General features: G+C 51.2%; 3 protein-coding genes across 3 annotated transcripts; 1 reads left to right on the top strand and 2 right to left on the bottom strand.

Annotated features, from left to right (window-relative positions):
* Nucleotides 1–424: 424 nt before the first annotated feature.
* Nucleotides 425–1,780, top strand: KRP23_828 (uncharacterized protein; the record flags this gene model as incomplete). Its single annotated transcript, XM_067893473.1, has 1 exon — nucleotides 425–1,780. One exon carries the CDS (start codon nucleotides 425–427, stop codon nucleotides 1,778–1,780), a length of 1,356 nt encoding a protein of 451 aa, XP_067751392.1.
* A 93-nt stretch (nucleotides 1,781–1,873) lies between these two features.
* Nucleotides 1,874–4,108, bottom strand: KRP23_827 (Protease 2; the record flags this gene model as incomplete). Its single annotated transcript, XM_067893462.1, has 1 exon — nucleotides 1,874–4,108. The coding sequence occupies one exon, from the start codon at nucleotides 4,106–4,108 to the stop codon at nucleotides 1,874–1,876; it is 2,235 nt and encodes a 744-aa protein (XP_067751391.1).
* A 3,689-nt stretch (nucleotides 4,109–7,797) lies between these two features.
* Nucleotides 7,798–8,418, bottom strand: KRP23_826 (uncharacterized protein; the record flags this gene model as incomplete). Its single annotated transcript, XM_067893451.1, has 1 exon — nucleotides 7,798–8,418. One exon carries the CDS (start codon nucleotides 8,416–8,418, stop codon nucleotides 7,798–7,800), a length of 621 nt encoding a protein of 206 aa, XP_067751390.1.
* Nucleotides 8,419–12,201: the final 3,783 nt, after the last annotated feature.

Here is a 12,201-nt window from a genome sequence, read left to right as displayed (position 1 = left end):
CATGGTGTACCTCTCCAGTTTTTTCGAAAATCATGACTGTTTGTCTTGGTTTCAGTATACTTCGCTGAAGCCACACGAAGCCACACGATTGGCTCTCCTTCGCCATGCGTGTCCGTTCCCACCCGCCGGTTGTCCGTATAAAACCACTTGCGTTTCGAGGTGAATAAAACATTTCCAATTGTGATTGGTTAAAATAGCTGACGGGGCTCGTTTTTCTTTTTGGCATGGCGGGCACAATACAAAGGAGCGCGCGACAGCCAAAGCTGACAGCGAGACGAAGAGAGGAGCACAGCCTTGCTCTGGGGGTCGTCTCTGCGGACAACAGTGGCGGCTATAGACTAGATTGTTACTTACGTAACGCGGGGACAGCAGCTTGGCTCAGGGAAGGAAGAGCTCCCGTGCGTCAAGGCTGGCGGTGGTGAAAATGGCGAGCAAGGAACACGCGGGTAGCTCAGACAAGTCCGATAAGCCCGTTGCTGACGCACACCAAAGCTCGACCGATGACGATTTTAAGGATGCGAAGGGCGGAGACACGACCAGCAGCGACGAAGAGGAGCCACCCAAGCGAGTGACTCGCGCGCGAAGCAGAGAACCGGCAGCCGCATCGGACTCGGAAAGCGATGGCCCCAGGACACGTGGGGCGAGCAAGGCAAAAACAAAGCCAGTCTCTGCATCAAAGCAAAAAAAGAGCAAAAAGGGCAACAACAAGGGCCCCGCAAAGAAGAGCAAGGACGGAGAATCGGACGACAGTGATTCTCCTGGGGACTATGTCCACGTCCAGGTCGGCGACTGCGTCATTCTGGACTCGGGGGACCCCGAAGACCCCTTTGTGGCCCTTGTAAGTTCAGTGCAGACTTCGCAGCGACATGATCGAGCGGTATCGACTTTCATGGCTCAATGGTATTATAAACCCTATGATGTCAAGGAGGAAGTGAAGGCATTGATCAAGGGTGGCGTCCTGGAAAACGAGGTCTTCCTGTCGCCGCACAAGGACAGGAATTCGATTGATGCTGTGATCGAGGTTTGTCAGGTTGTGTCTCCTGAGGAATATAACGACATCAAGGACGAGATCAAGCGCGGGTTTCGCGAAAAAGGGAAGACGTTTTTTGTGTGCCGATACAAGTACTATCCGAATCGAAGTAACATCAAAAAGGCGCTAGAAGTGGTTGAGAATGAAGCTATCCGGAGTGGTTTGGGCCGTCCCAAGCCCAATGTTGGTACAAGCTACCAGGCAACCATTCCAAAATTCGTCGAGCCAGCTCCCAGTGTAAGTAGCATGGACGACTCTCCTGTTCCGTGGAAGACACGCGAGGACCCTGCTGTACGCCCACGGCAAATGTGGTCGCCTCTTGTTGCGAAAACACAAACCCAGACGTTCATCCAATTTCGAGACCTCATTGATACGCTCAAGTTTGCTGTAGGGAACGTCGTGAAGACGTACTGTCCCGATGCGAAGCCGATGGGTCACCAACGCGGAATTGTTCTTCAGTACTTCCAGTCAGACACGATTCGAATCTGTGCATCAACCGGAAAGGTTCTCACAGTCTTGAAGAGCGATCTATGCTCACCACTCTCTGAAGACTTGGCCCTGCAGCAATTATACTTGTCAAGATTTAACTTATCGCAAGCTGCCCACGGCTGCACCAAAATGATTCTTCACGCACAGCGGAAGGAGAGAAAGGCGTTCCGGAAGGAGGTGGAGCTATTCGCAAATGCAAAACTTGCAGCTGCGGCTGAGAATAACGTCCACGAGGGAGACAATCGAAAGCGCAAGAAGTAGGAAGCACAACGTGTTCGTTAAAATGGAATTACAAAGCTGATATCTAGGTATTGGAAAACAGCTTTTGACCTCCACTTGTTTTGAGGCTCTTCTCTACAGCTTTGCAGCAGGCTTTGGGCTCTTTTTGTCATCATCCTTGATCGCCTTGAGCTGATCCAGCAGATAGGCCAAGTCGAACGCCTTCTCCTTCAGGTAGTGGTAGCGGTCGCTAGCACTGAAGTGGCCTGATGACAAGTCCATCTTCAGAAGAACTTCATTCTGGTCGCTCTTCAAATCACGCAGCTTAGCGACCCACTTGGTGGGCTCCCAGTATGCCACGCGGGGGTCATACAATCCGCTCGTGACCAAGATGTTGGGATATGATTGCTGCTTCACATTCTCGTAGGGCGAGTAGCTAAGCATGTACTCAAAGTAAGCCTTTTCGTTCGGGTTTCCCCATTCCTCCCATTCTCCAGTCGTCAACGGGATCGATGCGTCGCTCATCGTGTTCATCACGTCCACAAACGGCACGCCAGCGATAGCAGCCGTGAAAAGATCCGGGCGCATGTTCAGGACAGCACCCATGAGTAATCCACCAGCGCTACGGCCTTCGCAAGTCATCTTGCTGGGGCTCGTGTATCCAGCATCGACCAAATGCTCAGCGCAGCTGACGAAGTCCGTGAAGGTGTTGATTTTCTTCTTGTACTTTGCATCCTCGTACCACGTCCTGCCCATTTCACCGCCGCCGCGAATGTGCGCAATAGCGTAAATCACACCTCTGTCCAGCAATGGAAGGATGGACGAGACGAAGCTCGGATCGATCGGGATTTCATATGAACCGTAGCCGTACAGGTGAAGCGGTTGGCGGTCTTCCGATCGCATGTCAGAGCGATACACAAGGGAGATGGGTACCATTGTTCCGTCACTTGCCTTTGCTTCCAACCGCTCAGTCTTGTACAGGGTGCGGTCATACTTGAGGACAGGTTTCTCCTTCAACAACGTGGACTCTTGGGTATTGACGTCGTAGTCGAACGTTGTCCAGGGGGTTGTCATCGACGAGTAAACGAAGCGGTACTTGTCCGTGTCAAAATCACGGTTCACAGAGCCGGAAACAGTGTAGCTGGACTCTTTAAACGTAATCTGGCGACGTGAGTGCTTGTTATCTCCCTCTGGCACGATGATCCAGAGCTGCGAGTATCCACCCTGTCGACCCTCCATGACCATAAAGTTCTTGAAGCAGTCGATATCATCCACCTTGACGTTTTCGTCGTAAGGAAACACGTCGACCCAATCTTGCGGCGATGGCGACGATACGGGAGTCCTCATCAACTTGAAGTTTGTAGCCTTGTCCTTGTTCGTCACGATGTAGAAACTGTCAGCAAAATGGTCCACCCCGTAAATCAACCCCTTTTGACGCTTAGCAATCAGCTGCGGCGGCTTCGATGGATTGTCCAGGTCAATGAAGGACACCTCGCTGGTCTCGCTACTGGAGGACAGCAAGAACATGTACTTCCCACTGCGAGCTTTCTGGAAGTACGCGCTGTAAATTTCGTCGTCTTCCGTGTAAAGTAGCTCGTCCGCATCTTTGCTCCCAATTTTATGGCGCCAGAGCTTGTCCTGGCGATGGGCTTCATCCTGCGTGGCGTAGTAAAGCACAGAAGCATCCTTTCCCCAGCGCAGGCTCGAGATGTTTTCGATCCGGTCCGGAAGCAACTCTCCAGTCTTAAGATCCTTCACGTAGGCCGTGTACGTCTCGTAGCCACTGAAGTCCACCATGTACGCGAGATAGCGGTGGTCAGGGCTCGGCGACACGCTGGCCACCTGACAATGGTTGTGGCCCTTAGCGATTTCGTTCTCATCCAGCAGTAACTCCTCCGGCGCGTTCGCAGTTTTGGCCTTGCGGCAGTGGTAAGCGTAGCTACTTCCCTTCACTGTCCGGTTGTAGTACAGGTACGCGCCGTGAGGATACGGGTAGTCCTCGTCCGTCTCCTGGACGTGCGACAGCAGCTCATCGTAGAGGTTGGCGCGTACGTTGGCGAGGTGCTTCGTCTTGACGTCCGTGTACTCATTCTCCTTGCGTAGGTGCGCCAAAACTTCCTCGTTCTTGCGGGAGTCGTCCCGAACGTAGAAGTACGGGTCCTCCAGGTACAAGATCGGCTTCATGGGGCTCGAACCGCGGTTCTGGCCCGCGACGGCGCCGAACGGTACCATCTTGGACCGCTTCTCCAGCACGGGCGGACGAACACGCTGTGCAAGGGTAGAGTATGCCGCGCGGCGAAGGCGAACCATGTACAGTGCCGCGGCCGTGCCGACGCCGACCGTCAGGTTCAGTGCGCTCAGGCGGCTCATGATCCTGCTTTGCTCCAATGTGTCTGTGTGAGAGGGATCCACGCTGTGGGGGTTGCTGTTGGATGTGTACAGTAGTAGATGCCTACTGTGCCCAACCAGTAGGTTTTGAGCCAAACCGGTATACATGTCCGGATACATTGAGTTTTTTTCAAATGTCAGCGTATCCGGACACTCTTATTTAAAATATACGCGTTCATCGGAAAGTGGGCAGAAATATAAAGTTTTTACGCGTTCATCACCGGAAAGCAATTCATACGCCGCCTCGTCGCACTCGTCGTCCATCAGGAGTCCGGGCACGTCCAAGACCGTGGAGAACTGGAAGCGTGGCAGCACGTAAAACACATACAGTGCGCCCCAGTTCGGCACCAAGTACGTCCCAGTGGAAATCACCAGACGCAGTGACTGCTCGAACAGCCCGCCGTTGTCATCGAAGAACATGCTATCGCACTCGCGCGTTTTGCCTGCACAACAGTCACGTTTAGTTCTTGAAGCATGTACGTCGAGCCCAAGTTCTTACCGCCGACACCAAGAGAGAGATACGCGTCTACCGCAAGTTGCAAGCTAGTGCTCACGAGGTTACACTGTTCACGCAAGCAATAAACGTAGAGAAGCACGCACAAGTCCGTCGTGTTAGCTATCAAGAGACTGTGCCAGAAAGAGACTCTGTCAGCGGGCGCACTTACGATCAGAAGAACCCAAATCCGTCCTTCATCCTAGAGCAGCTCGAACTCACGTTTGATCGAATCAAGGTGCGCCTGAGCCGTGCGCGTCTCAAACGTCTCTGCATGGCGGGCTCCATCGAACGCGACCGTGCTGTAGTTGCCCGTGCCTTGTAAACCAAACTGCCAGCTCGGAGTACCCGCTGCTGCAATGCTCTCACCATCGCTTGACGCTACAGATGAACATTACCGCGGCTATCTATCTCAACTATCCAGTTGTTTTGCACGGCAACAGACCACATGTGTTCGTCAAACTCAACGGCGTGTGCTCCAACAATCGGACCACGCAATACAACAGTATGTTCCCAATTCAACGTCATTCCCCCCCCACTCCAATTGCAGCTTCCCATCGTCAACACGGTTCCATCGATAATCGCTACCTTCCAGTGCATGAGTCTGGGGCCTGCGTGATATACGTTGACCCCGTTTTCAACCAGTTTTTTTATCATTGCTGAGCTTTTCTCGGTGACTTGTGCCCGATCAACGAGAACACGAACCGTGACACGCTGGGAGGCACGGATGATAGCGTCGGTCAGTTCAGGATGCGACAAGATGAACATAGCGATATCTACTGAGGTCTCTGCGCCGTCGAGCAAATCAATGAGCTTCTGAGGTGCAGCTTGGTCGCGAGAAAACCAGTAGTCTACAACTGCAGGTTGTAGTCTACCCAATTAATGTCCTGCTCCATGCGGCCAAATACTCGACGGTCGACCCCCATTATCCTTGCGATGTCCTTGAGCGATAGGGTTTCCGTGACGCAAAGACCAGCATTTTCCACCACGAAACGCATGGGGGTCCACCGAGGGGGTTTACCGGACTTGGACTCGTCTTGACTGGGCTGGGCGTGGACGATGGAGTTGATCGTGCTGCGGGCGTGTCCTGTGCTTTGATGCAGCTGGGTACTTCCTCTCCCCATTCACAGCCTCTCCAAAGCTTATAATAAAGATAAATTATGTCGACGCATGACCTCCGTCCTCCTAAAATAATAATGGCTCGGAAAGGCCGATCCTCCACGTTGCTGTTTAAATGGCTCGGAACGTCGCAAAGTGGGCAACTTATCCTGCAGTGTAGGATAAGTTGCCCACTTTCGAATTCCCGAGCCAATTAATACAGCAAAATCCGAAAAGTGGGCAAAATTTCGACGCGTCTACCGCCAACACCTGGAGGGTGTGGCGCACGTAAACTTGGGCAAAAAAGGGGAGGTTAGGTGTACAAAACATATGGGTGAGGAGTAGCGTAATCCTCAAAATCTTGACTGTGCCCTGGCATGCACCAGTGCAACATGGTATGCATTGGTGGAGTCCATCCAACTTCAGAAGACGTAGGTAGAGTGTGGCAATAGTACCTGTACCTGAAACTATTGCCCACACGGGGCAAAAAATCCTCCGCGTGTATTGACACGTCAAAGCGTGTGGCAATAGTTGCTGTACCTGGTACTATGGCCACGCCGGGCAAAAAATCGAAATCGTCTACCGCCACCACCTGGAGGGTGTAGCGTACGTAAACTTTGGGCAAAAATTCGAATCTGGCTACAGCGAAAAGGGGAGGTTAGGTGTACATAACATATGGCGGGAAAATACAAAGGAGAAAACATAGGCATACCACTCCGTTCCGGAATGATAGTACGGTACCCATGTTTCCTGCTCGGGATTTGTGAAAATTCGCCCAAGCCTGACGTTATTGGTAGAAAATAACGCGCCTCGCAAAGTTTTTTATGTGTCCATCGCCGATGAACGACACGTTTTCGCGCCAAAAAAGAAAAAGGAGTGGTTCTGAGAGCCGATGCCACCTGCGCTGCGAGAGATGTCGCCCATCCTCTCCACATTGTTCTCTCCTTTGAAGCTAAAGCTGAATCATTCCGTCATTTACTCCCAGACGCAACCAGCTCTAACTCTAAAAAATGTCTATTACCCACAAGCGCTCTACCAGCGGCGAAACGTCACAGGCGAAGAACGAGAGCAGATGGTAGCTGCAGTGCTCGCAATGTCTACAAATTGTGTGGTGCTTTTGTTGAAGTCGCAGCCGGCTTCCCCTTCACGTCTGTGACGGGGCACACAGAACCTAGCACAGAGGAAGTGCTAGAGAGCGTAAGCTCTCGGTGAACAACAAGTTCTCGGTTCCCGGTCTAAGGGTTCCCTTAGACCGGGAACCAAGAACGACTTAGACGGTAGGTTTAAAGACTGAATATATTTTATAAGTGAGTAGTAGTTATATTTCAAGGATTGCATTTCCAACACCTTTCCGAATAGGATTTGGCGCTGAAATCATTACCCACGTACTCACGTCCACGAGGCACTGTTCGAGAACTAACATGATTAATCAGGTCAAGACCATGTTGGAGTACTTTTAACCCTTTTGCTGTCCATACATTTTCTATTTAAAAATTGTAAAACGATGCATAATGCCTCTTTTTATTATTAGCAGCGAATTGAGCGCATTGCTCAAGCTTTGCATATAGATTAACCATGGTATGGGTAGGGTGGGATTGCACACGAGAGATGAGAGGTTCGTTACGCGACAAGAATGGAGCGACCATTGACGGTTCAAAACATGAGCATCAAAGTGTGAATTTTGGACTGCAGTGTAGCGGAGCTACACATTCGGTTCACCTCCTACCTTAGTGCAACATGCACTAAGGGATACAATCAGGTTGACCACTCCACAAGGTGGTCCACATTCATAGTCAAAAGCATATGACTGGTAGAAAGTAACACCTTTCTACCAATGAGAGTCATTCAATAGATAGGGGTTCTGCCAGCCATCCAATGGCAGAACCTCTCATTAGAAATATCAGTTTTAGGAGGAAACCCCATTTACAATCAATACAGTTCTCATTTGGCACCAAAGCTATCGTTCGGTTCCTTTGTCTTAGTTTAAGTATACTTGCGGATACAAGTATACTGAACTTAAGTTAAATGCACCTACGTTTCCTCATACACGTGCGCACACGTGTAAGCTTAAGTAGTGGGTCTAAGCAGACCCATTACAGTACGGCCAAATTCCCAACTTGCCGTCGAAGAACTGGGTTTTGGTGGGGTCGTACCAGGGGCACGCGATGGCAGCTAAAAACACCACGCGAGTGATGTAACGCCTGCTGCGCAACCGCCGCACAGGAGCCACTTCGCCCTGAAGGAGTAGAAACCGTCGAGTGGGCTGCGTGATGTAAAACAGCTTCTCGTCAACATGCACGGCGTCGAGCATATCGTCGAACAGCATGGTGTCGCGCTGAATGTGGGATAGCGCAAACTGCAGGCGCTGAATATTGTTGGCCTCCGTCAACAAGGGCTTGGTGACGCTCGTGTGCACTCGCAAGCGGCCGAGGCGGAGCTGACGGAACAGCGTCGCCGGCGCCATGCCACATGTGGCAGCGGCCGAGCGAACAGTTGAGCGTTCCACCTCGAAGCCACTCGAGCGTTGCCGTGTGATCGGCCGGCCGGCGGCCGCCGCTGCGAAGTCTCCGCGATGGCGATGCAAAGCGGCTAGTGCGCGCCTCCTCCGTCTTGGCGCGAGCCCATATACGGGAGACGGCGGAGGGGTGAATCCCCTCTGTTTCGGCAACAGCGGCGATGTCACCTTACTTGAGACGGCCATTGGTGGAGCGCATCAGGAGAACGGCGAGAACCTGCTGGCATTCGGCGCCAGCCAGCTTGGTCTTGCGAACGGCGTTGGGCTTGGCCATGATGCAGAAGAGTTAGTGCTTGAAGCAGAACAGGCGAATTTGGTTGTGAGGATTGCTGGGAAGGCTAGCGATATGGTGGCGGCACTGCTCAACCAGCCATTTAACCATCAATACTGGGAGCTAGAGAAATTTGAGGGTACCAAACGAATGGTGACAATTAGATGGGTCTTTTGCTATTTGTATTACCCTGTTTTGCGATAAACAGGAGTGAAGAGCATCTACTTTTGTCAATCATGCTTTCTTTTTGAAACGGAGTGGTATACTATTAGTAGAATATGCCTAGAGTACACGACAAGCCTTGACGTTGGGCGATTCGATTCTAGTCATCCTAAATGCAGATCGATCTAGCCACGGCTTTAGGTATTTGCAACGGTTTTAACACTCATCTACAAACACTGGTTGTCGTATTTAGCCTGTGACGAGCACACGGAACCTTGCACAGATGAAGTGCTAGATAGCGTAAGCTTTCGGTGAACAACAAGTTCTCGGTTCTCGGTCTAAGGGAACCGACTACGACTTAGACGGTAGGTTTAAAGACTGAATATATTTTATAGGTGAGCCAAGCTTGATTCTTACAAACTCTAAGTCAACTTTAGTAAAAGCTAAAGTGTTTCTGATGTCATAACTTGGTAACCACTATTCACGGAAATTTGTTTGGATCATACCGCAACACTGTGTGCGAGACGGATCATTTAAAAAAAAACCAGTATTTTAGTATTATAGAATTGTAAAATTCATCATTGTAACATTTGAAACCTTCGGGCGAGGGTGAGCGGACGAGAGCCTCTCGTTCAAGTAATTGCATAAGGACCAATGGCCTAAGAATCAGAGACTGAAATTAACTGAGATAACAAGAGAAGAGAGGGGAAATGACCCGAGAAACTTCTGGAGCCTCTTACATTACTCAAGTTAACGAAGCCGAGAAAACTTGAGAATCATAGGGTCAGCGCGATATGGAGTCGGAGCGACGTGCAAGCGGGAATGCGTGTCAACGAGAAAGACGTGCACGGCGGTGTGAAGAATGTCAACAAAGAGGTGGCGAGTCGGCGACACCACGAGACAATCAAATGGTGGCTGAAGATGACGTTTCTCAAGAGGCTGATTGTGTAAGACGTGATACGCAACACTACAAGCGTCGAATACACACACGTGGAACAGTTAATGATTCCCTCGGTGAGCGAGTGTTAAGTGCACAGTCATATTCGAGAGAGGAGGTTGCGATAATGGGCATGAGTCAGACGTTTTCACGGAACCAGTGTCTTGTCCTTGACTACTACTTCCTCCGTCCGAAAATATGAGCAGACCGCCTGTTTAAGTGCTGTCCGGTAATTTAAGTATTAGGTACGGTTACTGCTTTTCCCTCTTCAACCGTACTTAAGAACTGATGGCTTTGTCGTACACCTTATTGCTACAGTTCAATGCGGGTGGCAGGAGGCCATTGCTCATTCGTAACTGATCCTTTGTGAGGTGGGGGGGCGCATACTTGTTACTACCATCGACACCAATGGATGCCCGCAGCACCGACTGCAGCGTGAGGAAAGCGCTGTCGATTGTGCTGTATTGTAGCTGATTGAACGCCTCCTCCACATTGTTCACCAGCTCTTCAATCGTTTGCGTCTTCTTCTTGTATTGCAGATTGAATCGAAACAAAAAAAAACTAGGTCGTTGGCATTGTAGTCTGGTGAGTTTGCCGGCTGCAGCTGGGGACTCATCTCCCACCCACTAGCACTGCAGGCAGCAGGCACTGCGGGGTCGTCCACATTAATGTGTGGTTGCGCATTGTCGTGCTGGAAAATAACACGCTTGCCCGATGGCCAAACCGCTTTTATGCACGGAATGACCATCCGGCAAAGGGCCTGGCGATACACGTCCCTGTCGACGTTGAAGGTCCTCAGCCCCAGCGTTCCAGCAGGTCGGTGTTTGCTTGTCCGCTTCGCTGGTTAGTACACAGCAAAAGGTCAGAGTCCAATCTTACCGCCCCAGATACGGTGGTGGTTAGCGTCCCACCGCGGGCGCGCCACAACCACAGCCACGAGGAACATCACCTTGATGATGTAGTTCTTGTTCTTGACCGTGAGGTGGGGCACCTCTTCATGCTCGCCCAGATAAAAGAGCTGCTTTTCCTTCTTCAAGTAAATCCACTTTTCATCTAAATGTGCATAGTCCATTAAGCAGTCGAACGTCAACTTATTGCCGGGAGGCTCGGTGTACAAATCCGGTGGCAAACTTCACCGTATCAATATGCTGCTGATCGGACAACATCAGCTTGATCCGAGCAGTATGGCTTCGAAATACCCCAGAGAGAAAATAGTCAATTCAGGAATACTGAGAGTACTCGCCACAGTGAGAATATCGGTTCTGTCCTCGGCGAGGATACGTTTGATGGCATGGTTGAGATCGTGGCAGAATTTCTCCGTCAAACGCGGCTTGCGGCCGTTCCTGCCCTTTCTACTGCTGTCGTAGTTGATCGGATACCCTGTAGCGGGGCTACACATTCGGTTCACCTCCCACCTTAGTGCAACATGCACTAAGGCGTACATTCAGGTGACCACCACAGGGTGGTCCACATTCATAGCAAAAGGCATATGACTGGTAGAAAGTAACACCTTTCTACCAATGAGAGTCATTCAATAGATAGGGGTTCTGCCAGCCATCCAATGGCAGAACCTCTCATTAGAAATATCAGTTTTAGGAGGAAACCCCATTTACAATCAATACAGTTCTCATTTACCACCAAAGCTTCCGTTTGGTTCATTTATCTAGGTTTAAGTATACTTGTGGATACAAGTATACTGAACTTAGGTAAACTACTCCTACGCTTCCTCCTACACGTGCGCACACGTGTAAGCTTAAGTAGTGGGTCTAAGCAGACCCATTACACCTGGTAGCACTTTGTAGTCCGTCCAACGACCGACTAACACGTTCGTATGGAATACGAACGCGGGGCTGAGAACCTGCCCTCGGACAGTAACATGTCCGTGGGTAGCCCAAACACGTCTGCAACGCATGTTGCGCGTGCAGACTGCCCCCACCTGTCGGAACCAGAGTGGGAGGCCCTCCAACGACTGTCAACAGTCATTGGGGAAGCGGCGGTAGCAACGATGTTGCGAACGCTATCACCGACGGAGCAACACGGTGTTGCTCTGGGTTTCATCGTGAAGGAACAGCGTGAAACCGCTGCTCGAACTTCGGTGTCGCCATCGGCCACACCGCGCGTGGAGTCATTAAAACTCCACGTAAGCAGCTACGTTGGAAGAGAGGGCGAACCTCTCCTCCGTTGGCTTGTCGAGGTCGACACTGCCATTACGGCTCGACGTATCGTCGACCCGTTGTCGAAGGTTGCGTTCGCCATGTCATGTCTTGGCGGACGAGCGAGGAGTTGGGCGTACGGACGCCGACTCACAGATCCTACGTGCTTTAGCACGTACGAGGATTTCAAGGAGGAGCTCAAACAAGCGTTTGAGCCCCCGCAGAACGAGTTCCGATCGAGGGCGGAGTTCCTCGATCTGCAACAGGGCAAGCATGACGTGCATGCTTACGCCCAAAGAGCACGGTACTTGGTCTCGAACATCGTGACCAACCCGATTGACGAGGCGACAAAGGTCGTCACGTTCATGAAGGGCCTTAGAGATGGGCCTGTGAAGACCTATCTCTTCCGAGAGTATCCAAATACTCTCGAGGCTGCAATTGCGCTT

The sequence above is a fragment of the Phytophthora ramorum genome, assembly GCF_020800215.1.
Source record: "Phytophthora ramorum isolate Pr-102 chromosome Unknown Phyram_PR-102_s0001, whole genome shotgun sequence".
In the NCBI taxonomy this organism is placed as follows: Eukaryota; Oomycota; class Peronosporomycetes; order Peronosporales; family Peronosporaceae; genus Phytophthora; species Phytophthora ramorum.
This window is presented reverse-complemented; position numbering and strand designations above follow the sequence as displayed.